This window comes from Cottoperca gobio, chromosome 3 (genome assembly GCF_900634415.1).
Source record: "Cottoperca gobio chromosome 3, fCotGob3.1, whole genome shotgun sequence".
Lineage (NCBI taxonomy): Eukaryota > Metazoa > Chordata > Actinopteri > Perciformes > Bovichtidae > Cottoperca > Cottoperca gobio.
In genome coordinates, this window is record NC_041357.1 from 4,000,001 (window position 1) to 4,027,500 (window position 27,500).

General features: G+C 42.6%; 1 protein-coding gene and 1 long non-coding RNA gene across 3 annotated transcripts in view; one reads left to right on the forward strand and one right to left on the reverse strand.

Moving 5' to 3' along the window:
• Window positions 1–6,191, reverse strand: part of LOC115027683 (uncharacterized) — a 21,762-nt gene extending 15,571 nt beyond the window's left edge. The window contains exons 1-2 of the long non-coding RNA XR_003834392.1: window positions 5,620–6,191; window positions 5,375–5,463 (exon numbers count right to left, since the gene is read on the reverse strand). This is a non-coding gene — a long non-coding RNA (uncharacterized LOC115027683). The remainder of the gene's footprint in view (window positions 1–5,374; window positions 5,464–5,619) is intronic.
• Window positions 6,192–6,266: 75 nt separating this feature from the next.
• Window positions 6,267–27,500, forward strand: part of tshz3b (teashirt zinc finger homeobox 3b) — a 39,492-nt gene continuing 18,258 nt past the window's right edge. Inside the window, exons 1-2 of one of the 2 annotated variants that reach the window (XM_029461156.1) lie at window positions 6,267–6,400; window positions 6,866–7,351. In XM_029461156.1, the coding sequence (XP_029317016.1) occupies window positions 7,312–7,351 (40 nt within the window). In that variant the 5' untranslated portion in view covers window positions 6,267–6,400; window positions 6,866–7,311. Of the gene's footprint in view, window positions 6,401–6,782; window positions 7,352–27,500 lie in introns of those variants that run through there. The other variant, XM_029461149.1, reaches the window with a different exon arrangement.

Genomic DNA, 27,500 nt, shown 5'->3' on the forward strand with positions numbered 1-27,500 from the left:
ATAATGAAGGCACTTCATACGAGCCCAGCTGAGACGCGGCTTTGTGTTTTGACTGGCCTGGCCCTCGTGACCTCTGCCAATTTTTTTCTCATTTCACTCTAACTTTGTAGATCAGACTTTAATTTTGAAGCGCGGACCACAGGACAGTGATGAATAGGCTACATCAAGGAGGGCTTAAATTACCCCTCTCCCTGGTGGCAACACTGACCGCAAGGAGAGATGTGTGTGCATGCGTGTGTGTGTGTGTGCGTGTGTTTGTGTGTGTGGTGACCTAGTAACAGCAGACAGAGAAAGAAAGAGGGCTGGTCAGCACTTGCCCTCTCAACCCTGCTAGCTCCGCAGCTCACCCAACTAGGTAGGAGGAGGTGGGGGGGGGGGGCACAGGGGAGAGGGAGAGGAAGAGAGAGAGAAAGAGAGCATCCACTCAATCTTTTTCAGCTTCTCATGTCAATGCGTTGTGTTGTTTTTGGTAGGACCTTTTTTCAAACTTTTAAGGTTATTTGAGGAGAGTCCAACCCTGGCCTCCTTTTCTCTCTCTCTCTCTCTCTCTCTCTCTGAACACCACCATCAGCAGAGAGTTTTAGAGGTGGCCGTTCAGTTATCGATGAAACCTTAACACTACATAATAAAACAGTCTGTCTCAAACTGAGGTGGGAAAAGCAGGAGGCATTGGCCAACAGCCACAGGCGAGGCCTCAGGCTGAGAGGAGGAAAATCAAAAGCAGGGTGACAAAAAGCAGATTTCTGGGAGGAAAAAAATTAAACTAAACTAAAGGAACTAAAACTAAAGAAAGAGTTGAAAGGATGCTTGTGGACAGTAAGCCTGCCCACCTTAATAAAGAGATTACTTTTTTTGCCAATCTTCTCTGTACCCAAATTTAATTTTCTTAATACTGAAGGAGAAATACGTATTTATAGAAAAAGTATTTTTAGCAGTATTTAGACTCAATGTAGTAAATTAATCATAGAATACAAGCATGCTTCCAATTAAACTGGACATATATATGCTCATTTGGTGACCTACACCTCAGAAATATATTAATGAGTTATTGTCACACGTGTGTCTCATGTTGAACAGATGAACAGATTCAGGGGCTGTGCTATAGTTTAAGGTTTAGGGTATAGCATATCCTTCTCGGTTTTTTTTATTTTATCCCTGCGTTTTCCCCCAGCTGCCTCGCGGACTGTCCCTCCCCCTGGCTCTTTATCCAGCCTACTAGAAACCAGTGTGCCGTGAAGCCGGTGCGCCACGCCGCCTCTCCACGCCAACGTGTTCATCGTAGAAGGAGAAAAAAGGAGAAGAAAAAAAGAGTAACTCGCGAATGGTGTGAGTGGTGAGGCTCAGAGATAAATCACAGTAGTTGTGTTTTAAACCTCCCCCTGTTTATACCGAATCGAGCGCATGTATTTGCGTTTTGAGGAGGGGGGCGGATATTCACTAAAGCCTTAAATCTGGACTGTGACAAAGTCCCCGCAGCTAATAGAATATGGCATTGGAACTTTAAAAGTCCAATACCAAAAGACGCATTTACTGCTTATACTGTGTTGAAGAAAGTTTATGAATGAAACATAAAAAATGTTTTTTCTCATGATACATCCATGTGATTAATTGTGTGTTTGTATGTCAGCAAAATACAATCTTTAAAAAACAAACATTGAATATTATTGTTTGTGTGTATGTTTGCGCGCGTTATGTTCGTGCTAAGATGATCTATGTGACTTCACCCAATTTCGGCTTTTTAGTACTAAATAACATCAATAATAAAACGACAGGATCGAAATTGGACTCACCCACTCAGTCCAGCTTGAGTGCTAAAGCCGTGCCATGCCGTGCGTCCGTGGAGAGGAGTTTGGAGCTCCGACTTGTGCGTAAAGACAGCAGCGGCAGAAGGCAGAGGCGAGGTCCCGATTCCCTCACTATAGCCCAACTTATCCCCACACACACACACACACACACACACACACGCACACACACACACACACACACACACACACACACACACACACACACACACACCACCCGGGATACTGAGGGAACACCGGCATAAATGACTGTCCTTTATGCGTAAAACAGAGGTTTCACACACACTAGATGGCTTCGCTCTAAAGCCTGTAGGCATCTGGAGGTGTGTGCTTGTGCTCACACTGATGGTATGTTTTAAGCTTTCTCTCTTTAACTGTCGGTGGAATCAATATTTTAATTGTTTATAATTAACTTCATCACTTCATCACTTCATCTATTCATTTTACCCACGTCCTTTAAAGAGGCTCTGGCTCCACGCGCTTATTCATACGCGAGCCTGCCATTATAGACTCCGCGTCCTATAATTCCAGCGCGTCCATAATATGTCACCACAGATTTATTTCTCTATATGATGCATATTGGTTTTAGAGGGAAGAAGTAAATCTGTCCATGTCGCCAGTGGAACTTAAATGTCACAGTTCAATTAAATTAGTTTTAATATCAGTGAGAACATGAAAACGCAGCAGCGCTATACTTTGATATTTATCCTACAGGCCCACTGGCAAGAATTAACAATATCTGACTTTGGTTAATATTTGCGTAATGCAGTAGCTTTTTTGTGTGGTAAAAGTGTGACACTAATTTAAATGGTGTTGATTTGCTCATGCAGTTTATTTAAAAAACAAAACTTTTCATAAACTTTAAAAAAGAAAAACAGGATACGCATATCTGCATGTGCGCAAACCCATCCTTGCGCCATTGACATAAAGTTATTTTTCACAATAATCTTTAAAAAAAGAAGAAGAAAAAAAAGATAATGATGCAATGGGGTTCACAGACAAACTGTAAACTGCAAACCCAGAATTACAGCGCAAATCTCCTCATCGACAAACTTCGATTCCAGACAGATACATACATCCAAGAGTTCGGGAAATATCAGCAATTAGCAGCTGTACATGTTTTAAAACATTGACTTACTTTCCGTGTCACAGCTCAGAACTTATTACTCAGCGTTTGGTTTCAATCCACAGCTTTCATAACTTGGAAGTATTTTGGAAAGTTGTATGTAAACCTTTTAATATCGTGGGCCACAGATGGATAATCTGTGTGCCTTTATCTACACACACACACACACACACACACACACACACACACACACACACACACACACACACACACACATATGCACACACACACACACACACACACACACACACACACACACACACACAGACACACACACACACACACACACACACACACACACACACACACACTGCACGTCACTGACTTCATAATCTTACCTTTAAAAAATGAAAGACTGACTTTATTTCAAACAGAATAATTAGAAACGTTAAAACAAATATTATTAATGTGTTTGGGTTTCATACAAATGAATAAAAATGTAAGAATGTTATTAGTGGAATGATGATAACATGGGAAAATAACAACCATGCAAATAAAGCTATATGGCATCGACAACAAGTCATTAGTATCATTGTATTACGTTACATATAATATTCCAAAGTCATGCTTGTGGTCTCAACACTACTTTGACGTCGTGATTGTATTTCGCACATCGAAGGTTGGACATAATAAAAGGTAAAACTGCGCAGCTACAACCGTTTCATGTTCACCATGTTACGAGCATAACAAAAATTAAAGGTCACAATTTGCAAAAAAATTCATATTGACTGAAATCCCTACAAACATATCTGGCACACAAGGAAGTGTTAAGTTTTGTTTGCCTACCTAAACCAAGTTCAGACTGGAATAAATATAATACTTTGAATTGTTGGATTACACGAATTTAAATGAATAGTTATTGTATATATGTAATTTTACATTTGAGTTTCGTATCCGTGTTTTTGGCAACTGTATGAGTCTCTCTCCCTCTCTCCCTCCCTCTCTCTCTCTCTCTCCCTCTCTCCCTCTCTCTCTCTCTCTCTCTCTCTCTCTCTCTCTCTCTCTCTCTCTCTCTCTAAACTAGGCATATTGGGTCATGTCTGTATGTCTACATCCCCATTAGCGAATACAATCAGCACTTTCAGCCAAGATTTGTCAAAAAACACTAGTTTCATTTTCAAAACCGAGCAGAGATATCCTAATGTTTCAACATCTGTGCTGCACTAATAAAAAACATAGAACATGATGGACCAACTAACATTATATTTCCTTAAACTAGTTAATAAAATAAAATAAAGTAAGTACATTTGACAGATTTGAAACATATTACACTTCCACTTGCACTTGATGTTTGGCTATAGAAATTGGGAATCGACTTTGTCAGTTTCAGTTCATTAATAACGTAAAAAGGTTGCGATGAACTGTGGTGCTGACCAAAAGGCATAATTCGCATTTGCCTTGGCACCTTAGCAGGTAAACATCCCGATTATAAACCTGTTTTAACAAATGCTCTATAAATAAAGACACATTTCCTTGCCTTGACATGTGCTTCTCTCACGAACATAATTATATTGCAAACAAATGTAAGTTTAATTTCATCGGAGCGCAAAGCACAGAAAACCCCCGCTGAGCCTGGCATGACATATTTGGAAATGTTTGATATTGAAGAAGTAAAAATATTTCCACGTCTCAGGGTTATTCATCCACTTGACACAAGTAGTGTTCTTGTATATATGTATAAAAGAGAATAAAATGCTAGCGACACGAGAGAAACAAAAAAAACAATAAACAAAAAAAACACTCGGACTCCTATTTGGGAGAGAAAATGTCACCCAAAAACGCAGCGCGCTCACTGACGGGCTTTTAAGAAAGTGGGCTGTGTCAATCACACGAAGAGGAGAGCTCTCCAGCGAGCGCGGGCGCGTTGTGTGTGTTTGCGCGTGTGAATTAGTGTTATGTTTGAGTGTACACTGTGGGGTGGGAGGGGGGATTGTAGTTTCACAAGGAATGTGCACACAGCATATGTGTGTGTGTGTGTGTGTGTGTGTGTGTGTGTGTGTGTGTGTGTGTGTGTGTGTGTGTGTGTGTGTGTATGTATGTGTGTGTGTGTGTGTGTGTGTGTGTGTGTGTGTGTGTGACACTGATGGATGCGCCAATGGAAAGACGGACAGATGCTTGGGCGGATCTAACGGCATGCAGTGGTGAAGCGGCGCACACAGTCGCGGCGAGATTAGGGCGAAAACATCCTCGATCGGCGGAGAGTCACCAATCACCAAACCTTCCACCGAGCCCAGTGAACGGAGTGGGAAGGGACAGACACCCCGGTATACCCGAGGAGCGACACGTGGAGAAAGGCTGAGGAGATCTGATTCCCTCTGCGGATCCGACGAAGAGAAAGCCGTTTCTCCGGCTATTGATGAGCGCTAGAGGCGAGGCGCAGCAGCAGCAGCACATCTGGCGCAGAGGAAGACAGGAGGTGAGAGAAAGACAGCCTTTGGCAACTCACCCTCATTGCTCTCCCTCGTTCTTCAATTCCCTCTTCAAGAATCCGTTATCCTTTGTGTTCACCGCCGCGAAGTCATCCCTGAGGATTGCCTGAAAAATACAGGAGAATATTTTTCATCCACTTCACCAACAGTTGAATCCACAAACTTTTATTCCTCACTGTAAGGCGAAACACTGTGAGAGAAAAAAGGAGCATCTCCATAAAATATTTGCATAACCTTCAACTAAGGAGAATTTTCCTCTTACCTGTGAAGAAAAAATAACTTTATTCCGTCCAGTGCCAAATAAAAGGGACAGCGCTTGGTGAGGGTTTTTGCGCCTCTCCGGTCACTTGAGGCGCAGGAAGGAGAGCCGAGCGCAGTGTTGGGAGACACGTCTGATTCGCTGCATGGCTGTTTTAAATAGCTCCTATCAGGCCACGTAAAGAAAAAACGGGAGGAAAATACCACCAGCGGCCAATAAAGTGTTTGGCAGAAGGCGCTAGAGCTCGGTGGAACCTGTGCGCTCCAGCCTGCATGCATGGGAGCAGCCTGAGCCCGTCCCCTCCTCCTCCTCATGTACATTATTACAACAAGGGAGACCCAATCAAGCACGTATCTCATCGATTCAGGCACACACTGACACACACGCGCGCAGTTACACGCTCGCACGCGCGCACGCAAGCATTCTGACTGTGTGACTTGCCCTCAGCGGAATTTTCAAAGCGCTCTCGGACAAAATATCGTAGCAGCGCCAGGCAGGGCAGCGCGTAGTGACCAGATCCCGGTCGTCACCTCCTCCTCTTCCTCCTCCTCTTTTCTCCTCCGCTGTCGGTCCGGAGAATAACAAACTGAAAAAAGCTGCATGTGGCTTTTTTTTCTTCTTCATTCTCACCACCAGCAGGACTTGCCAGAGCCGAATGGATTTTTATGAGATGGTTTCAGGCACGTTTCAGCTGGTACACCTATTGGCTTTGAATTGCGCGTGATTACCGGGAGGGAAACACGAACAAGCTCATGGATAGCGCGGCGGAGGATCAGCCCGTAAAGTAAGTATGCATTTCCGTTCAGATCACGCTGTCAGCCTGCGTGTGCTTGTGAATATTACTGTATGTGTTTTTCTTAGGCTACCATGTGTCTGCGTGTCCATCTGCAATATGACTGACATTACGCACATTTTCAAAGCACACGCAAAAGCTTCTGATTAGCCCGCTCGTTCGGAATAAACGGGGCTAGAATAAGGCAGTGACTGACAGAAAGAGAGTGAGAGGGGTGAGAGAGGCAGAGAGAGAGGGGGGGAGATAGAGAGGGGGAGAGAGAGAGAGAGGGACGGAGAGAGAGAGAGAGAGAGAGAGAGAGAGAGCGAGAGACAGTGAGCTACGTGACGCCTATCAGCGGCGGAGAGGTTGAACCGTAGAAGAGGCGCAGGGCTTCAGTTGTGTCAGCTCTTGATGTGTTGTTCCCTTGTTTGCGGACTTTTGACTGACGCGATCATTTGGTTTTGTCCCTTCAAGCTCGCCTGTTGCAGCCTCCAACGCCAAGTAAAGAGGATCACACGGAGGACACAAGGCGCTTTATAAACCTCCCATACTCTGTTTTTCTACTGCGAAGCTTCCTCTGTTCCTGCTCACACCGCGTCCATCCAAGTCGGAGCGGGCGAGAGAGAGAACCGAGCGACCGACAGAGCGCAGACAACCGGGAGGAGTCACGCTGATATATCCCTCTATTTTTTTATTTTTTATTATCTTCGCATCTACTGGCTCTATCTCATCTGATATATTGTTTTGTGTTCGAAAACTGGACACCCTCCCCTCTTTACACACACCCACTCCGATCTATGAGGGAGCCCTGAGAGCGCACCCAGGGGGGGAAACTGTGTATCAAAGCTCTGCGGATCCCCCAGGCAGCATCGAATCACCGGGGCCAGAGAAGAACTCCTTGCCGGGGCCCCGAAGCCGACATGCCGCGGAGGAAGCAGGAGGCGCCTCGGCGCGCTGCAGGTACGGACTGGCTTTGATTCGAATGCAATTTACCTCTCTCTCTTTCTCTCTCACCCTCTCTCTATTTTGCCCCCCCCCCTCCCTCCTCCTCGTCTCCCTTATTCAGTTATTTTTCATTATTATTTCCATCACCAAAAACATATTTTGTTGTCTACTGTAAACTAACAAGGAAAGGGCACACATCCAGCACTCCGTGTGTACTTTCCACCGCTCCAGTGCCCTCAACACAACTTTTGCCTTCTCATAATAGACGGATCCCATCAATTCTGTCATAATTCTTCTTTCTTATGTGCAGAATCAACCACATGCTTCTGTTATAACACCTTATAAGGGTTTTTCTGTACGAATTCCAAAGACCCTTAACTCCACATTTTTCTTTTTTCTTCAAGTGTAATTAGTAAACAAGGTCATTCCTTTTATGGTAGGGCTGAAATGATGTTAGTCCATCAACAGAAAATGTAATCTCTATCTCTAATCGTTTGGGTCACTTTATGAGACAACATGTCAAACAGTTGTAGTTTCCTCTTTTGACTGCAAATTGAATCTCTTTGGGTTTTCTGCTGCTTGGACAGAACAAGATACCCGAGACTTTGGAAAACTGTGATGAGCATGTTTCGCAATTTTCTGATGTTTTATACACAAAACATTAATGCTCAGATTATTCAATACGGTAAATAGTTGTTAGTTTTTAGATTATTTATACTTTTCATACATGTGTGTTAGGAAAGCCGGTTTGGATGTTTACAGCTGCGACCCGGCAGTTAGAACAATCATTTTAGTGCCTCTCAAAAAGGTCACAGGTCAGCCTCGGCGTACCAGTGCATGTGTCCTAGAAAAGCGAGTGAGAGTGCTCAATGTGAAATGCCTTTTTCCTTTCTCCTCCTCCTTCTTTCCATTCTTCATTTTTCTCTCCTCGAGTCAGAAAACTAGATCTTTCATGGGTCTCCGTCTACCTCTTTTCACTCCTCTACGGCGCCTCCTTCTCTTCCTCCTCCTCCTCCCAGATATTGACTGTGGAATTAAGGATGTGTACTGGAGAGGTTTGGGTCAGCTGACTGTCACTTTGAAGTCAGAATAACTCTAAAACATCCCGATAAATGACAGGAAGTGGACTCTTTAACCACATTTGTCTTGAATGATCAACATCCTTCTCTCTGTTGTCATTGTAACATTACTCGAACATCCCTAATGTAATGTTTGACTGCCCACCAGTGATACTGTATCACCATCATGTTGCTGTACAGGAATTTGAAAGACTTTTCTAGGTCCCCCATCGTATCAGTGTATTTCTACATTTTTCACAGACAAACTATTCTTCAGAGTTTGTTCTTCTTCATTATTCCTTTGAGACTCTGATATAGTAACCTCTCTGAACATATCTTAGAGATTTACTATCCCTGCTTTTCATCGGGGTCTGCTCTGTCCCTTCCCTTCTGTTTCTGGGAAAGACTTTTCTTCTAGTCTAAAGATTATTTCACAGCCCGAGGAGGGAGTGTATACTGGAAGAGAGCTTTAATGGACAATTGCCATCTTTGATTTGACGCCTGATTGATCGCCTGTCATCTGGCCGAGCCTTTGATCTGTTCATTCCCGATAAGTGTCAATAAATCACCCTTCCCTCCCTCCCTCCCCCCTCCCACCTTCCCTCCCTCGCTCACTGTGGTAGCAAAGCAGGGCCTGCTGAAGTCACGTCTGGCCTCACAAAGTTCTAGCCATTAACACCATCATTTAATTGCATCTTTGTATCTATCCCCCACCCTCCTTTTATTAGCTTTGATTTCTTACTCCCCCCCCCTTCGCCTCGGACTTGACGAGGATAAAGAACTGAGCTCGGCATTTATTTTATGTTCCCATTAAAGGGGAGGGAGAGTTTTTTTGGTGTTCTCATCACATCATTTACGAGACTAATAATTTGTTTTTTTCAAATTTTGAGATTTTCAGTCAATTAAACAAATCCTTATATTTGTGTAGCCTTTGTTTTGGAGTAGATGTGGCTTTGAAACACAACAATTACCATTCATATTTATTATTAGTAATGATTTATGCATGACCTTTAACATTTTATTGTAAGCCATTTTGCCATAGCGCACTCTTGTTCGCAACTTTGTTTCACTCTCAAGGAAAACTAGTCTCCGAATGTGCCTGCAGCCCACCAGTACACGCTCATAATTACATATGTGCAGTGGTGCATGCTCAGTCAGAAGATATGCTGGAATGACTTTGTTGTACATATAAACAAGCATGTAATACTTTTTGCCGCGCACACACACTTATAGAGTGGTATGAAAAATGTAACTATTAGCCTAATCGTGAGGCGGAAGACTGGTTTGCTCCATCAGAAGGGCCCGTCAGAGAGACTTTGTTTCATATTTGATTTAATTGTCTGCCCTCTGACAGCCACATTCATCAATGGCCCTAATGGTCAATCAGAGGCTGGCACAGAGAGAGAGAGAGAGAGAGAGAGAGAGAGAGAGAGAGAGAGAGAGAGAGAGAGAGAGAGAGAGAGAGAGAGAGAGAGAGAGAGAGAGAGAGAGAGAGAGAGAGAGAGAGAGAGAGAGAGAGAGAGACTTATGTATTCTCAGCCCAGGGCCTTACTTGATCAAAATGTTTTAGCCTTAATGGACACAATGGGTGGGGGTAAAGGAATGGGTGGACGGACAGATGGATGTATGGATGGATGCGTAGCGAGAGGACTTTTTATCCAGCTGGAATGAGCGAGGGAGCGTGCCGGCAGTGAGCGGGAGAGAAAATGAGGCATTTATTTCTTTGATGAGCGGACGAGAACAAACAGGCGAAGGACGAGTTTCATTTTAGACTATTGGCAGCTTCCTATTTTTCTTTTTTTTTTTATACTCTTCATTCTTCCTCCTCCTGCTTCCCACATCTCCTACTTCCTCCCTGCCTTGCTCACAGCTGCAAGTTATAAGGTTGAGGAGAACTGCATGGCACACAAAGAGTGATGACATATTGATTGCGCCGTAGTGATGGCAAGAGTTATGGGAGGATGGCAAATGATAGGCCTTGATTAGGAACTTGGGGAGGGGGCAGAGTACCCCCAACCTTAAGTTTTGTTCCCCACTTTCTTACTCTTTTTCCTCTCTTTTATGGCATTGATTCGGCATCTCTATCCCCAGAAAAGGAAGCATTCTTTAAGGGTTTTGTGGTTAAAGACAACAGATTTATCATACTAAGCTTCAGCGGTTCGTTCAACCATCAAATTTGTTAAAATGACATAAAGTCGTAAATCTGGCTAAAGGTCAGCGTGTTTATTAAACAGTTCCTTTAAATCTGCTTATTTGGAGCTTTTCATGTGTTCTTAATTGGTCATTACCTAAACAGACCATAATGTAGATCCACTCATACATGGCGTCAAATCTTATACAGGGTTCTGCTCGGGTAGAGGCGTAAAGAAATAAGCAATTTATTTGACTCTACACATAAGTCTACATCTCTCTCACTATCATTTTTTTCATCCAACAAGCCTCCACACACACACTTCCTCCCACCCCAGCGACGGGGCGCATTCAGCCGTCTAAAAAGAGGAGTTGTTTTGCCAGCTTCATTAGCGTTCTGCTAATTAGCCGAGCATCTGATGGATCTCTGACGGGCCTAATGATTGGAGATGACAAGCTCAGCACACTGTCACGCTCGCCAATTAGGTCTGCGGCATAGTTGGATGTAATCAACTTGATCTTACACTATCCTCATTTGCCCCCCCCCCCCCCCCCCCACACACACACACACAGACCCCCCCCCCCCACTCGCTTTTTCAACACCACCACAGGTGAGGCTTTGGACAGTGGTGGTATGAGTGCGCGTGTCGCTAGCTGGATAGGAAGCTAATCCAGGTCGTTTCTAAAATTAGCGGTGCTGATTTTTCCCAGAACGGACCAGAGGTGATTGTTGAGTTGGCGTGCCTTAAAAACGCATGTATGTAAGTCACGCTGGCTTTCTTATGTACGCATGTATACGTGCGCACACACACCATTTTCTGAACAAGGGTATTTATTTTCCCAGTGCTCCTGACTTCAGAGGAGGACAAAGCTCAGGCGAGCGGCCAGCTTTTGTCTGTGGGCTTCAAAGCAAGGCGAGACCAAACAGATCGTTGTTATCAGAGGGAAGCTTGAACATCAAACAATCAGTATATATTTTTTACCTGCATATATATTATTTTTACAGTTTCAAATTCCACACTTCTTATATCCTCACATGTGCAACTGCAAATCTATTGTTTCTAAGTATTGAAAATGAAGGATGTTTAGCAGTAAGTAGCAGCTGCGTGGTGTTAAAATAGCATTGTGTGTGCGTGTGTGAAGGTGTATTGTTCTCCTCCTGCAGATTGATGACGTTGACACTGGTCATTATTAGCTACTCAATGACACTTTCCCGGAGTGGGAGGATTTTTCACCCGCGTTGATTTTTCAGAAACACCTATCATCAGCATGGTGTCCAAAGAGGCTAAGCATGATTTATGTAAATATTAACATCAAGACAGATCTGGTTCTGTCCGACAAGAGATAGATGGCAGCCGAGGAGGAAAAGCAGCTGATTTCTGTGATTTCTCTGCCTCTGTGTGTGTGTGTGTGAGCGTGTGTGTGATTGATTGTAGATGAGAGCGAGAGATTAATCATGCTTGATGTGTGTTAACGTTGCACTCGCGGTGGATCTAAGTCGAGATGCAGTGGCCCATTTAAATATACTCACTCACACACACACACACACACACACACACTCACACACACACACACACACACACACTCACAGATTCACAAGAGGGAGCGGGTACACTCACGATGCACGTACACACACATTGTTCGGCTGTGACGAACACACAAGCGTTTGCTATTTCACAGAACATTTTATGCAAGAGCTGATCTTGTTTGTTAAAAATACAACATCAGAGCCTGTAGTCCCGTCCAGTGGCTGGCAATACGCTCTAATGAAACATCTCAATATAATGAAGCTAATTAACCTGCTTTAAAAAGCTCTTGATAATTGTATGAAGAGAGTGAATATGTATTTTTATAAACACCTTTGCTTCAGCCGACTATCACCTATAATGGCCTTTTTGTACATCATCTCAGGCAGCTGTTGTACTGACTGGTAACACTGTATTGTTTGTTAATATATTGTACAATCGCTAAGTATGTTCCGCGCTACCTTTGTCGAGTACTTGTAGCTCATATTAACTTTCTACATTTTTTATATATACTGTGTACAATATACATCATCTTGTTCAGTACATGCTGTTCTCACTTTAGCATTTTGTGTTTTGCACTCAGCGCCCCTCTTCAACATTACAAAGTGTGTCGCCTGGAAACGACACACACGACATGGTAGAAGAATCACTAAAGTCCGTCATTGAAAGATGAAATTCAGAGGTTACTCATCCTTGAAGTGAAAGTCGTCCACTCCAATTTCTAATGAAGTGGACTTATTTGAATAACAGCGCTTCAAAGTTTTCCATCTGCAGTCCATTAATCTGAAAGGTGGTGGTCCTTTCCATGTGCATGCCCCGACTGCCTCTCATCTCAGTCTGACTGAAACACATTAACTCTTTTTTTTTAAAGTGCTGGGATCATTCATCTGATCATTCTGGGATATAGCTAGAACCTATTGGCAGATAGACATATCTTTCTACATGAGGTGTAATCAAAGTACATGGTTCCCTAACCCTTAACATTATGTGTTCCGTTAGAGTGACTTATTGTGCGATAGAGTTGTCACCAAACATTTATCAAAAGCAGAGTTTCTCTGGAGGCTGAAATAAGGTCATTGCCTCAAACTTTAGCCTTTTTTTGTTTCAGACCTTCAATTGGTTAACATCTCACTATTTATTACAATTTTCTTAATTTCAATTTACTTCATTAACTTGCTCAAACTACAGAATCACTTTTACATTTTTTACAGATAGTTGTGAAAATATAAATGTGTTATAATACTATTGTCAGCGTCCTGAATGGTCTGAAACACGGACGCAGACTTTCGTTCGAATCAGTTGCCATGGCAAAATCAGGTTTATATTGTTGCCCGTTTGTCGTAATCACCAAAGTTCCATCTGCATTGTTATTTTGAAATAATATTTACTTATTATTATTATTATTATTATTATCATTATTATTATTATTATTATTATTATTATTATTTGTTTTTGTACGGTTGATCTTAAACAGATTTTGTCAAATTGTTGTTACATTTGAACGTTTCTTAATTAATTGCCAGTGGTGCCCAACATTAGGTTTGAGACCCCCACAAGAGCTCGCAAGATTAAAACTAGAAATTTAGGACCAAAAAATAATTAAAAGCTAAATTTTGCAACATAAATTGATATTTTTCTTTTTGGATATCTCTTGTGAAACGTGTTATAGTTTGATTTGTTCAAAAGGATATATGCAAATTAAACAATATAAGGAAGTAAAGACACTCTTCACTGCTTTGTAGAATGAGCTTCACAAGCAACAGAGGTTTGGGAACCACGGTTTTTAAACCGCCAGTTTATTCAGTAAGCTAACTCGGCCGCTTAAAATGCTCCCAAATCTGCCTTCACCGTCCAGTCTATGGCTAAAGCTCACCATGTTTCTTAACTTTTGCATGTATGCCGAGCTGAAAACACGTCGTCAGTCCTGCTCCCTGCATTACTTTGTGCAGAGTGAGTCTTTCCCAGGCAGCTAACTGACATTGTGATTAGTTATGGCCTTCTTCTGCTTTTCTCAGTGCTCCTGCCCCACCACGCTCTGCCACAATGAAACAAGAGAGAAGAAAAGATATAAAGTGGGAGAACTGTTGCATAGTTAAATATTCTATCATAGGGGAAAGACAGAAAGGTAATGAGATTGTAAAAAAAATATTATGTGCACGGGCAAGAGAAAATAGGAGCAAATGAAAAAGCAAGCAAGTAGACAAACGACAATCATAGACAGAGAGACAGAGGAAGAGGGAGGAGGGGAGGGGAGCTAGATCTCCCTCATCTCTTCCTCCCCCCTTCCTTTCCTTGAGGATAAGTGGCTGATGGTTTATAAACAGTGTTTCTTTTCCTCCCTCTCCCAGAATCTTCCGTCATGGCTCCCATTAGGTTGACAGCTGTCAATTAGAGCTCCCTTGGTCTGGCGCACTGCACTTTATTGCAGGCAGTTGATGCTGTCATTTTGCTCCCAGTTTCGCCTTGAGCGTTATCACGAGCGCTCAAACAGTCAATAGCTGATGCATCAGCAGTTATTTCTTAAATTGGCTCACAAGGCTGCATCCTTTCCTCATTTTTTCTCCCCCCCCCTTTCCCAATTCTTCTCCTACTCTTCTCTCCATCTCCTCCCTGTTCTCCTTTTCCTCCCCAAAGATTATTTTGTGCGGAGAGAGCAATGGCTTGTGTCTGTAGAGGGGTGGGTGCAAAGAGTGCAAGAGAGGTTGCGGAGAAAAGGACACACAGAGCTCAAGAATTTGCATCTGTATTTTTATTTATTTTAAATGTTTTGGCATGAAGTTACATATACCAAATAAACATCAGATGCAGATGTTTGAGGGTTATTGCACAATGTAGAATTAATAATACATTTATGTCCCTAAATTTTCCAATAACAAGAAGGGAAAGAGGAAGAAGCAAAATAATATGTATTAAACATACTTTGTGTCTGTTTAAGACATCTTTCTTATACTATTCTTAATAATGCACACATATAATTAAATAGCTGTGAAGTTTTCTAATTGCAAAAACTTTATGCAAAGCAAAAGCATGAAATAATAATAATAGAATAGATGTAAACATTTATATATACAAATTTAAAATGTACATACGTTACACTTGTAAAGCTTGTTAAACTATGTAATGGACTTTAAACATACCTGTAATAATAGACATGCAAAGTTATTGGTCCTAACCCAACCAGCAGCCCCTCGCTGTGAGGTCCCATTGGCTGACGGGCCCACACTGAGGCACCCTGGGAAAACGGCTAAAACAGGAAATGGAGTGATCTCCGCGCACACACATACACACACACACACTTCCTGTGCTGACACAAAGCAGATATATGTGTATTTACTGTGATCCTATGATCCACTAGACCAGAGCTGCTTTATAAGGAAAAAGTGTTACTGGTGTGGACTGTCACTCACAGAATCATGAGAATATGTCCTAAAATCAATCAGGTCAGATTCATCATCACACACTGGATCTAAATTCTGAATGACAATTTGTAGACAGCCAAGTAGTCGGGTCTGTTTCCAACAAGACAACTGGCTTCTGTTACATTTTTATATATTTATGTTCAGCCTGTTATATATCTTGTGACATTCAAGGGATAATGTGTGTGTGTGTGTGTGTGTGTGAGTGTGTGTGTGTGTGTGTGTGTGTGTGTGTGTGTGTTAGGGATGCACAATGACCTCGGCACGTCATCGGTATCGACCGAAAAGGCTTTAAAATGAAATATCTGCATCGACCCTAAATGAAAATTTCTGCCGAAATAACAGGCCGATAAACAGACGCGTTATTGATGTGCATGCTACGCAAACCGTCAACTAAGCAAATGCAACAAGTTTGTCTGTGGAGGTGAGACTTGGCACCAAAAAATTTACCTCGATTTATAGGATATCAGTCTTTCAGCCTCGCTCATTGGACTTAAAATGACCGCCACATTTTTGTTAAGGACTCACATCTGTGTGTGTGTGTGTGTGTGTGTGTGTGTGTGTGTGTGTGTGTGTGTGCGTGTGTGTGTGTGTGTGTGTGTGTGTGTGTGTCTAGAAAAAGCTCTTGGAGTTTAAGGAGCTGCAGGGCCAGTAGGAGGATGAGACAGTATGAAGAAAAGGTGTGTGTGTGTGTGTGTGTGTGTGTGTGTGTGTGTGTGTCTAGAAAAAGCTCTTGGAGTTTAAGGAGCTGCAGGGCCAGTAGGAGGATGAGACAGTATGAAGAAAAGGTGTGTGTGTGTGTGTGTGTGTGTGTGTGTGTGTGTGTATGTGTGTGTGTGTGTGTGTGTGTGTGTGTGTGTGTGTGTGTGTGTGTGCGCATCTTTTGAGTGTCATCTGGGCTCGGCTCCAGGTCTGGGTTTCTTCTTACCCTCAGTGGGGGTTGTCTTTATGTTGCACAGCGTGTGTATGTGTGTGTTTGTGTGCACGCTCGCACAATCAGAGCCCCTCGCTTCCCTTTCCCACGGAGGCTTTGGCTGAACCTAGACGAGACTGGCAGCCATCAGTCTTGTGTGTGTGTGTGTGTATGCGTGTGTGTGACGGTGGCTGTGATGAAAGGCAGGGGAGCCAGCGAGGACCCGTCTGAGGCCCTGGTAATCAGGGCCAGCCCGAGCTGACATCCTTCTCAGGCTGACAGCGCCTTCCTCTTCACTCCTCACACACACATACATACACACACATACATACACACGCATGGCTGAATGGTCACCACTCAGTCACTGCCAAAAGACAGCCCAACATGCCTTTGGCCCTCCTATTCCTCTTTCTTGTTTCATGCCCTGATCACTTTCAGATGCTGGGAGTTATCCTCACCCTCTACAACCTCGCGACTGTGCGCATGTTGATGGTTTAACCGGGGACCGTTTGATGTGGTCCGGTCTTACAAGGGTGTGGTAGGAAACACGTGTGTAAACCAGCGTACTCACCTGTGAGTGTGTTTTTGTGTCTGTTTTACGTGTGCGCTGAAAGAGGGTTGAGAGCGAGGAGGCAGGTGAGAGAGAGAGACAGTCGACCATGCTGGAAAGGGGGAGAAAAAAGTGAGAGAGAGATGAGAGGAGTGAGGAGGAAGGCTGTTTTATTTTATACTGCGAGGGCCTGTTGCTAATTAATGTTTCTTGGTCGGTTTCTGTCGGAGCTGAGTAATGTTTTTGATCTTTATGCCTGATAACTGCATACCTAATGAGATTTCAAAGCTGGTGGAGATGGGAGTTGCTGCTCCCTGCAATTATTGACAGATGCCTTTTCTCCGCCACTGGCTGCCGCGCCATAAATCCTTCCTCAGTAATGAGCTTGAGAAGTGCCACCCTGCCAGTGAGCTAATGAAACCGAGCAAGGGGGGCCGCCTGTGTGTGCGTGTGTGTGTGTGTGTGTGTGTGTGTGTGTGTGTGTGTGTGTGTGTGTGTGTGTGTGTGCATGCGTGCAAAAGAGTGCATCACACTCCTCTGACACATTTTTTTCTCTTTAAATGCACTCTGCAGATGTCAGCCACCTCGCCTGCTAGCGACAAAGAGAGAAAAGAGGCAGGAGAGAGATAGTCGATGAGGGAAAAAAGGAAAAAAAAGGGAAGAAATACAAAGCAGAAGCCTCTCTGTTTCTCCACTTTATGAGAAGTTTCAGGGTGGTGCTGCAGGGTGCTCAGGTTACAGCCCCATGTTAAGGCTATTTGTCTAGGTTTGGCTGTTTTATTTGAAATGCTAGTATCTCTGTTGCAAACGGGACTGTGATTAATATGGTTGCGCCCCCCTCGCCGCTCGCCTGCCCAGATCCAGCTCTTCTTTTCTTCTCTTTTTCCTCGATGAACTCGTCCTCTCTGTAACTCAGCCAGGGAACGCAAAAGGGCTTGAAAGAAAAGAAAGAAAGTGGCACAAGAAGAGAAAGAGGAGAAACTGAAAAGGAAAAGCAGGACAGTCTTTTCTCTGCCCCACACGCATTCACTCAGACACAATATATGGTGCGGTTTTAAACATGTGCGTATATATATATTTTTAGACTGTGCTTTAACGTTTGCGAGTTAACGCGTTTATGTGGATGCATGAATGTTATTGCTGCGTGCTTTCGGAGGTTTCCAGAAACCAGAGGAGGGAGAGCAGACGAGCGCCGTCTCACTGCCAAACAGTCGATTTCCCCCTCTCATCGTCCACACCATACATCACAGACCCACCCTTCTCTCCTGACACAATGACGTGTGTCATTTATCAAACAGGGCCCTGCCAGGGCCTCACATGTGTGTGGGAGCGTACAGCAGTGTCTGTGCTTACGCAGTTGTGCGTGTTTACAAGTACATATGTGTGTTTTAGTGTGTAGGGCAGCCTCTGAGGTGCCCCCCCCCCAAGGCAGGGAGGGAGAGTGAGAGAGAGAAACGGACAGAAAGAGGGGGATTATTGGTGTTGAATGAGTGAGTGAGTGTGTGAGAAGTTAGGGAGTAGAAGAAGAAATCGGCTGGACTAGATTCACTAATGTTTTGGCCCAGCTACCTCCCACATCCCCTGTGGGTGATTGGGAGAAAAACAGTGTATGCATGTGATATTGATATAGCAACTTTAAATAGCATTTTACACACAATTACTCACATTTCACATCATAAATAAGTATAGATTGTAAATCATAGCTCCATTAATCTCCTTGATGCATGTGCAGGCACGCATGTGAGTTTGTGTGTCAATAACAGTCTGTGTATGTCTCTCTCCCATGCTCATGTGTCTCGGGGGTTGCTTGCAGGCGTGTATCAGTCACAATGTCTTATCTAACACACACACACACACACACACACACACACACACACACACACACACACACAAACTCACAACCGCGTGCAAGTCTGTCCCATGGGTTCGGGCAGCGCAGTCTCTCTCTCTCTTTTCACTGATTCAAAGAGAGGCCTTATAGAAGATGGATGCTCCTTAAAAAAAGAGCCCGTTGATGGATATGAATCTGGCCCTGCCATTCATCACTGCTATATTATTTAGACTAGATCGCTACAGAGCTGTAACCTGAGCTACAGCTACGAGGGTGTTTGTGTGTGTGTGTGAGGACACGGCAGGTGAAGGAGGGGGAGGGCGGTGGGAGGAGAAGGCAGTCGTGGTCTCAACAAAGGGAGGGACAGAAGAATAACAGTGAAGTGAAGTGAAGAAGTGACCGAAATCATGCAGCAAATAAAACACAAAAAGATTAAAGGTTGAAACACACATCGGGCTGATGAAAGGTGAAAGGTTGGAGTTGAGTTGATGATAGTTGAACGATGTTAACGGACACCTCTCTTTTATATCCGTCCTCTTCCACGGCAATGGACAATAATATTCTGAACTAAAAGGAATAAAAAAAAAAAGTAGTTTAGCCTTCCTCAGGCTTCTGCATTGTTGGGCCCAGAGAGCGTGCGTTGTAGAGTCCTGCCCTGACTGAGAGGGATGACTTCCTGCTGGCTGCCCACACACATGCATGGCACAAATTAGTATTTATTTAACATTTTTTGGTGAACCTTCAAACAGTTACTTTGGAGTGATAACCATCAGTTAAAGCAGTTTCTTTTGAAGTGATTGTTTTACGGCCGTTCCATGTCACATGGCCAGCAATGCAGACAGGGGCCAATAGGTCAAAATCACCTCGCTGCCTCACAGCCCAGTGCTGTTACCGGAGGCTTTCATGCATTCCTTTTTCAAATTTCAAAGCAACTGTCCGTTTCCTCTGATTGCAGACAATTATGAAAATCAATGGATTTCTAATTTCTAAAGGCAATTTCAAGAGTCCACATACTGCAGTAGCTTTATTAACATTGACATGTCTGTAAATGTTCTGTCTTACACTAAAACAAATAAAGCAGTGGCTGATTGTCATGTGTGGATTATTGGTTATAATCATTTGAAGGTTTTGCAGCTTTGGCAAAAACCATCCTTACCCCAAACAACCTCCTCATAACTATTGCACACGAGGCAGTCATGTAGCAAGCATGCTAACAGTGGCAGATAATTATACTGAGGCCAAAAACATGAAGGCCTCACTGCACACACATCATGGTAAATAGCAGATCCCATGTTTTTTCATCCACAACAAGAGTTGAAACCCAGTTTATACAGATACCCCTTGTCAACTCTGCATGTTCACGTAGTAAATAACTTGTGTTATTTAATATGTGGACACAGTCGGTGAATAGGTGGCCTCTGATTATTGCTGGCAACACTTGAATAACTAGTGCTGAAATGATTATTGTGAAGGACGCATACAGTGTATATTATTTTATGTTAATATTTTACAATACATATACAGTTTACAATCACATCACAAATAGGACTGCACTGAAGTCTAACATTTACTTTTTTATTTTATTTTTGAGGTTCGATTTGTGTAACTGGTGGTGCATGATTCCATGTAAAACTAAAGACACATTTGAAGCAAGAGGGAACAGCAGCTAACTCCATGGCTCCTTCTCTAAACTCCTTCCACTTGCCCGTAACCGTTTTAAATAAGAACAGTTACATTTTGGGTTTCTTGGTATGTTCCCCTCCTCCCCTCCCCTCTCACTCTTCCCAGGTTTCTATAGCGCCAAGGCAGATGTGGTGATTTATTGTGGCCATCCATCTCTGGTACTCATCCATCACCAGCCCGTTGCTAGGCGATCATGGCAGCAGCTGTTTGCTTTTGAGTTCAACAGAGGGGCCGTCAGTCAGCGACGGCAGGTGAAAAGCATTACGAACGCGCCGTTGTCACGGCGAATAATTAATCAAAGGGGGGGAAGATAATTAAAAAGATATGACCCTTGCTGGTACTTGGTCCTGGGTTTGCCCAGGAAGGGAGGGGAGGAGGTGGAAAATATAAAAAGGTGAGAAGAAGAGGACTCTCTTTGTTGCTGCTGCTGTGCGGTATCATGCTCCAACGGTTCTTTAAGATTCTTCCTTGCTTCTAACAGGTATTTGATGATTGCAGACTTTGCTGTAGCGTTGGACCCCTCCTCCTCCCTCAGACACTCGTGGATGAGTGGAATGACTGAGTGCTGATAAAACAGGCTTTCCTGTTAGTCAGTGGCACTACTCCATTTAATTAGGAGGAGATGGGCTGGAAAAGGGAAAGAAAGGAATTCTTAAAAAGGTCTGGCAGAGAGAATGAAAGAGCTGGTGAACTGTTGTGGATTCATCGTCACCCCACTGTCACTGGTGCAGCTATATGCCAAGACCATAACTAGGGCTGCCCTCGGCTTAAGAAACTCATAGTCGACTAACACACGTACTATGTACGATTAGTTGCTTTAATTGAAGTAATTGAAGTATTCAAATTGACTCCACTGAAGAAATATTAATCGTCAAAGAGGAGGCAGCTCTGGTGGGAACCACCTGCTCTGTCGGTGTTTCACAGATCAGATTTGGCATTGTAAGTTGATTGGACACTTTTACCATTAAGGAGACAAACGAGGGACGAAAAGAGAGGAGAGAATAATGTGGCAAAGGTTTGATGTCTTGATTTGCGTCCAACGCCCCCCCCCCACACCACACACACACACACACACCCACACACTTTTCTTGCAATGTGTGGGCAGTGGAAGCAGGCAGGAGGTGAGCAAGTGGGCAGGGTTTGAACTTCTCTCTCAAATGCAATGTATTTCTCTTTGTATGCATACATTTATGTAACACAGTTCATGAGTTGAGACCAAACTTCATCCCCTTTTTAAAAATTCCATCACCCATCGTTCCCACAGCAATCTTTTCACCCCTGAACATCTACAAACACTTCTGCTTCTGATGTGGTTAGACGACATACCATACAAACTATTTAGTTTTGAACATACTTAGACCCCTTTTAGCCTTTCTGTCGCCTTTACTTCCTGTCACTTATCTTATCTAGAAAAGTTCTTCTTGTGCATTTGTGAAGTATCAGACAGGATCTCTATTCTCCTCCTCCTCCTCTGTGTCACATCTTAGATCTCCCATGTGTTTTGACGTCCCTCATTTTCTCACCACCATTTATTATCTGGAGTTTATACAGAGTAGCACACCGGTGGAACCAAATGTTCTGGACACACAACAAGCCAGGCTTTGAGACATAACAACAGCATGGGAGAGAAAGACACAGACGGAGAGAAGTAGGCAGACAGACACACATACATATGAGAAGACATGAATACATAGTGGTCAAATTTATAACGTTTATGTTCACTTTAAGCCTTTCAAAATACACATTTCAACCCATGTCCTTGGTCGGGGACAGTGGGACTCACTTCTTCTCATTTGGAAACATTTTAGAAGACATTACCCTGAAACAGGAGATGCTGTCTTAGATCGAGTAGATGATGTACACTTCAAATATCAGTTATAAATCAATTGCTGACTTGACTGCATGACATATTTGTAGAGTAGGGAATATATGAATGAGTATCGATCAGAACATAATAGATTATAGACTTCAATCACACAACAAGTTTCTCCTGACATGTTTTAGCAATTGAGCGGGAACAGAAACATCTGTCAAATGTACAAGAAATGGGCTGTCATGAAATGTCATGTTAAAAGTCTTTCTGTGGTCCAAGAAAGGACCAATTACAAGAGCTTAGGTGTGTGAGCAAAAAACAGAATGAAGGAAAACATATTTGCAGATCTGTTATGAAGCTTCTCTTTGAGATGACCAGTAGGCTATTGTTTACATCTTTTACTGTGTCTTATTTACTGGGAAGTAACTCAATATAAATGTGTTGTTTCAACACTACATTCAGATGTTATGTTTCCCCCTTTGTTTATTAGTTTTCACATTTAAAGAGAAAAGAAAAAAAGGAAAAAACTAGATCCAGTCTAATAAGATAATATGGTGTCTCCACAAAACATAAGAAAACTAAAAAAACACAAAATAAAAAATCAAACAAACAACAATAATAACAGACAAGGTGTGAGTGTGAGTATGTGTGTGTGTGTGTGTGTGTGTGTGTGTGTGTGTGTGTGTGTGTGTGTGAGTATGTGTGTGTGTGTGTGTGTGTGTGTGAATGCAAGCCATTTAGAATACACTAATTTTATAGCAAATGTTGAAAACAAATTACTTCTATATATATTGTAACTGCTGCTCGAGCTGATAAGTAATGCAGGGTTGCCATACACAACATTAAAATGATCTGTATGTTATATGAGAGCATATCCAGTGTTTAAAGGAGGGAGGGTTAGACTGCTTTCAGTTGATAAAAAACAAGTCTTCTGGCTAAAAGAGTGACATAAGCGATGCAATGTGACTGTGCCCGAGGTAGATGATCTTCCTCACATTGGATACAATGACTCCAAGAAGATTTGGATTTAATGGTCTGTCTTGGATCCATTAATATGTCATTTAAAAATGATCTCCATACCCTGTGTTTCTTGTCCTTTTTCATCCAAAAACAAGTATTTCAAAAACAACCTGGTCTCCCCCAGGGCATAAATTACCGATGCTTGGACAATAGGGGCGTTGTCGACTTGATACCGTCGCACAAGGCACCCTTTAGAGTCTGTATGAGATGCACCGGACTTTCAACTAACTCTAATGTAAACCCCTCCACGTCAGTATGAGACGGTCAGAGCAACAGACGTAGTATTCAGGGCAGGAAAGTCCGTTATGGTGTGATGGATGGGTCAAACAAACATAACACCAAGGGGATCGGCTGTAATGTAATGTTCGTGTCCCATGTGTGAAACCAAAAGCAGGGTTATTTTTACTGGTGACGACATGTCACATGAGGCTACACCTCTGAGTAACATGGTGTTATATCACTAGATTAAGTTACAAAACAAACGTACTTTATTTAACCCGAACCGTGATCTTCTTTTCTAATACTAACCAAGTACTTCTGTTGCCTAAGCCTAACCCAACCGTTTCACAAAGTTAACCGCTTGTTACATGTTAAAGTTTTGCCCAAAAAGCTTTTGCACAAGTTTCAAAACATGACAAGTGGGGATGAGATCATGTCGTCAAAAAGGGATGCAGTGTCAATGCAGTGTACATAGGTATGAAGACTCAACAGATTGACAGATACTTACCCAGGTAGTTAGGAAGGATAGAGGGGGAGAGAGTGTAAGGAAGACATGCAGTTATAGAAATTCACAGACCAGGGGAAGGGAGACAGAGAGAGAGCAGCAGAGATGGAAGCAGCAGACAGAGCATCAGTCAGCATTTAACATTTCTACCTTTTCTGTCACTCTTCCAGGAATGCTTTAGCCTCAAGCATTGCCCCAGGTTATATCCAGTCTCTCTCACTCTCTCACTCTCTCACACACACACACACACACACACACACACACACACACACACACACACACACACACACACACACACACACACACACACACACACACATGCTATCTTATAATCATCACAAAACGCAACGACATAAATAGAAGTCTCTGTTTTGATTGAACTAAATGAAAGAACACACAGAATCACGAGCAGTTGGGGAGACAGAAAGAGAAAGGAGGGGTGTGGAGTGTGTATGTGTGCATGCCTTTCATTAGCATTTATAACTCAGTCAATAGACACTTGATTGGTTAACATGTAGCTATTGATTCATCGACCATTATAAGCTCACGTGTTAAACGCCTCCCCATACACAGCAACTGCTACTGTATGAGTGGAATCTACTCTGAAACACTTGACACTCATATCTCAAGCCCTGTGAATAGAATACATTCACAGGGCTGTTTTACTTTTACTCTAAATTCTCTCCTAATCGAGGTAAAGATCTAGCCCTGAAGGAAATGTTATCTGGGTGTACTGAGACCATGTTCTTGAAAATAGTGTGATTCTACTAATTGTTGAGCATTACTGAACACTTATCAGTCATGATTTTTAAAAATAAGGTGTGCGTATAACTCCCTTATGTGATATGGGCTTCATTTCACTTGGCTGTCCTGTATGAGTCGTCACCACATGGCTTAAGCCAAAGCAGCCATTACATATCTCAGCCCGGAATTTCAGCAATTAAGACTCTGACTTCCATCACGGGAAGCTGAAGCTGTGTCCCTCTGGAATGAAAGCGAAATGGGATATCCGTTATTTGAAAAACTGAAAAATGATCGCTCCAGACCTAAAGTTAAACTCACTGTGAAATGTTATTGAAATTATGGAGCATCTCAAGGCTTTACCTTACAAGCTGCTAGCTTCATAGGGGATGTAAATATATGTATAAATATAATATATATATATATAAGTTAATGAGCTTTGACTATGAGATAGTTTTGTTTGGTAGTGCACAAAGCATTAAATTAAAAATACTTTACTCTTTGAAAGATAGAAGCTATGTCAAACTGTGTTTCTTTTATCCCCACTAAATTAAGTTCAGTGTTTGAATGAAACGTCTCATCCATCAACATCTGGAACATCACATGCTCAAATACAGTATGGAAATACTTCAATTCGAGCTCTTTGAAAAACCCCAAAATGTCTCCTTTTGGTGCTTGCGCATTTTTTAAAAGCTATCCGGTCAAATTTTAGCATCTCGCTTGATAAATGCGAGCCATTGTTTTGTTCCCAGTGCCCAGGGTGATGGGGTACAAATGTAGCTTTGTGTGCTGCGTGATTTCCTTTTTTCCCTCACACAGATAATGTGATCAAGCCTGGAAAGAAAAGCTCCTATTACTCTTATACTTGAGGTATTTTTAGTTAAACACCACGAGATGGGGGGCTTGTGTTAAAAGAGCAATCTGGGTTTTTTTGGTGTCTGTAATTTAAAACACACACACACAAGGCTTCAATGTGCTTTTCTTAATAAACCTGGATATGAGCTGATTTTAATAAACAGCAGATTTCTTAAAATATGTTGAAGTAATGCTGACTCTGTGTGTGTGTGTGTGTGTGTGTGTGTGTGTGTGTGTGTGTGTGTGTGTGTGTGTGTGTGTGTGTGTATGTGTGTGTGTTTGTGAGACAGAGAACAGTTTGTCACTTCCTGTCAAAGAAGAAACAACGTTACACATATTCCTGATAAGACTCAGTGTTTTTGTACTTCCCAGGCCTGTTACAAAACCAGCACACCACACACACACACACACACACACACACACACACACGCACAAGTAAGCGTGCATTATACTGACACAGAGCGCCTGCATGTGTGTGTACTGTGTGTGTGTGGGAGTTATGTTGTAAATCACACTAATCAATTGTGGCCTGTGTCAAGGAATGCCAGACATACGTCTGTTTTACATTGATGGGATGCGTGTGTACGTGTTTGTGCATATATGTATTTGTGCAGCTGTCCCATGATGTCCTGCACACAGCTGTCACAAATCACTGCTATGTGTCTCCAACACCACAGTTACTGTATGTATCCTGTTGGTACATACAGTGTGTGTGTGTGTGTGTGTGTGTGTGTGTGTGTGTGTGTGTGTGTGTGTGTGTGTGTGTGTGTGTGTGTGCGTGCGTGTGTGTGTGTGTGTGTGTGTGTGTGTGTGTGTGTGTGTGTGTGTGTGCGTGTGTGTGTGTGTGTGTGTGTGTGTGTAAATTGAATGTAACATGGAGAATCTTCAGGACCTGAGATGGTGCAGTGTCAGCGTATGTAAATGACACACGTTACATAACTTTGCTTACATAGACTACGTCCGATATAAAAACATGACTTCCGTTCCCCTGGGTGAAAGTCAGCGGAGAAATGTCCTGTAGGTAATAAATATAGTAAAATGTTCCTGAGATTTGGCTATATGTGTCCTTTTTTAAAATGATGTATATGATCTGTATCTGGGCAATCTTTGGTCAAAATGTGTAAAGAAAAAAACCAAAACACTTTTCCATGCTGCATGTTCAGCCACATGTTTTAGTCGTGACATTTTTACACAAATATGTATTTGTTATCCTGTAGCATTTAAATATGAGTAAATATGATGCAAAGTTAATATTATTATTATATTATTTCACTTAACCGTAGCACTGTGGGCCACTATGACAGTTTCGAAACATACTGCTCTTGGATTTGACTTAATTAAAGTCATGTAACACATGTTTGGAGCAGGCTAGCTTCTCAGAATAATGAGACGATTAGATTGTAAATTGCTACTGCAAAGGCAGTGCATTCTCTGGTTCACATTAGCTGCTCTATGCTTTAAACAGGAAATGCTTTGTTTTACAATCATTCTGAAACACCACATGTTGTTCTGATCCATTAATCAGCGTGTGAACATGTTTGGATTAACAAACCTAAAGCACACAACACTTATTACATGTTATGGTGCAATACATTGAATAAAATAAGTTCAAGTATATTATTGCAGAATGAATACAACGAACAGTAAAGGTACAATGATGTCCAGATATAAAAAAACAGAGTAAATTATTTTTATTTAGACAAGAAAAGCTCATTTTCATTCACCCCTTCTCCATTTGTCTTGAGGTCTTTCATCTCTTTGTGTATGTAAGTGTGTGTTTGCATGTGCATGGCTGTGTATTCTCTTAAGGTTTGGTTGCCATAACAGCAGTCGGAGGTTATGTAGTTAGACAGAGCCATGTTGGCCTTCTTGCTCTACCTGTAGCCTGGGCGACATGTCTTGTG